General features: G+C 57.8%; 1 protein-coding gene across 1 annotated transcript in view; it reads right to left on the reverse strand.

The window, feature by feature from the left end:
- Window positions 1-4: 4 nt before the first annotated feature.
- Window positions 5-2,182, reverse strand: part of LOC104540371 (RNA-binding protein MEX3D-like) — a gene marked incomplete at its 3' end in the record, with an annotated part of 5,079 nt that continues 2,901 nt past the window's right edge. Inside the window, exon 2 of the mRNA XM_010184170.1 lies at window positions 5-498. Within this exon, the coding sequence (XP_010182472.1) occupies window positions 5-498 (494 nt within the window). The remainder of the gene's footprint in view (window positions 499-2,182) is intronic.

Consider the following 2,182-nt stretch of genomic DNA (forward strand, 5'->3'; position numbering starts at 1 on the left):
GGTCGAGGCAGACATCGGTGCCGTTGGAGTGGAAGTCGTTGTCAGCGTTGATGTCGATGAAGGAGCCTGTCCGCATGGTGATGTGTGCCTCGATCTCCTCCCTCGCCCGGTCCACGTTCTCCGGCATGCCCGTCACCTCAAAGACGGGCTCCTTGTCCCGGCTGGGCGTCACGATGTAGGTGTGCGTCTGCTGCTGGATCCGCTTGATGGTGGCTCCCTTGGGCCCCACCACCAGCCCCACTACACGGTACGGGACCCTCACCTGGATGGTGGTCTGTCCCGGCAGGTTGGGGGGCCCCTGCATCGCTCCGGTCAGCCCGTTCACTTTGTTGCGCGTCGCCCGGATCATGGAGAAGTGCTCGGCAGCCGAGAGGATCTCCCTTTTCGCCATCTCCACGTCCTCCTTCCTTCCGGTCACGATGAAAACGGGCTCTTCGCCCCTGACCGGCGTCTTGATGTACGTGTTGGTCTTGGCGCGCAGCGCTTTGATTTTGCAGCCTGCAGAGCAAGGAGAAGGGAGGAAAAAATGACACGTCAAAGCTGAGACCTCGTGGGGACTCCCTGCTCAGCCAGGATGGGGAGATGCAGAACCAGCAGGAACCAGCAGGTCCCTCTGGTTCTGCACCTGCAGCACAGACACCCTTGGAGAGAGAACCATTGAATTGTTACAGTTGGAAAAACCCTCTCAGATCACCAAGTCTAACCACCAACCCAACCCCACCATGCGCACTAAACCACGTCACCAAGTGCAACATCCACACATTTTTTAGATCCCTCCAGGAATGGTGACTCCACCACTGCCCTGGCCAGCCCCTTCCAGTGCTTGACAACCCTTTCAAGGAAGAAATTTTTCCTCATATCCAATCTAACCCTCCCTTGGCACAACTTGAGGCCATTTCCTCTCATCCCATTGCTTGTTCCTTGGGAGAAGGAACTGACTCCCCCCTCTCTACCCCCTCATTTCAGGGAGCTACAGAGGGCGATGAGGTCTCCCCTCATCTCCTCTTCTCCAGGCTGAAACCCCCCAGCTCCCTCAGCCGCTCCCCATCATTCTTGTGCTCCAGACCCCTCCCCAGCTCTGTTGCCCATCAATCCAGACTGTCCAGGTCCCTCTGCAGAGCATTCCAATACTCGAGCAGATCAACACTCCCACTTAATTTGGTGTTATCTCCAAACTTACTGAGAGAGCACTCAATCCCCTCATCCAAATCATAGATATTGAACAAGACTGGCCCCAATGCTGAGCGCCCTGAGAGGGGTCTCTCCTGTCTCACACACAGCTGAGGGTTCACAGCTGGGTGCTGGGCAGCTGTGCTGGTGCAGGTGGGGCTCACCAGGCTCCTGGCTCTGCCCCTCTGCCACTGCCCCCTGCACCACAGTGAGCGTTGGGCACCCACAGGATGCAGCCTGGCCTCCGAGGGCTGGGACACGGCGTGGGCTGGGGCAGGCAGCCATGGGAGGCTATGTTTGCTTGAAAGGTGCTTAAGGAAGTGCAAGAAAAAAGAAAGACACTGAAGACGAAAGGGAAGGAAAAGGCTTGTTGGGATCCTGCAGGTTTGTCGTCACCTCCCAGGTAGCAGCCAAACCCAAGAAACAGCCCCAGCTGCACCCCAACAGCAGTTGCAATGGGCACAGGGGGACAGGGAAGCCAAGAGCACAGGCACACTCTGTCACCTTCCACACAGCACCTGAGCTCTGCACCCAAAGCAAAGCTGGGAGCCGGTGAGGATGGATGTGCCCCATCAGAGCCCCATGCTGGTCCCTGCAGATCCTCATCCATTAGCAGCCCACACAGCAGGGAGAGCTCAGCTCCTCATGGACACAGTGCGCGGCCGGCTCCGCTCCATCTGGGCGGATGGAGCCTCCTCCTCCTCTTCCCCGAGGAAGGGCAGGGCTGCTCTTCCTGCTGCCAGGCTGGAAAAGGAGTGCCCCAAAGGCTGAAGGGACTCGGTTGTTTGGGCACATCTGTCCCAACCAGGCCAATCGACCCGTGCTTGTCAGCAGCTACAGAGCAGAGCCCTAACAGGGGCCACACTGTTCCTGGAGACCCGAGCACGATGCATTTACCAGGGCGTTCAGCATCACAGATAACTAAAAAACTGTCAAAATAAATGAGTGGCAGCTGTCCTGAGTGTCACAGCCTGGCTTTTCGGCAGCACTAAACCTGATGGCGACACTCAGG

This window comes from Mesitornis unicolor, unplaced genomic scaffold (genome assembly GCF_000695765.1).
Source record: "Mesitornis unicolor isolate BGI_N332 unplaced genomic scaffold, ASM69576v1 scaffold12715, whole genome shotgun sequence".
Classification (NCBI taxonomy): domain Eukaryota; kingdom Metazoa; phylum Chordata; class Aves; order Mesitornithiformes; family Mesitornithidae; genus Mesitornis; species Mesitornis unicolor.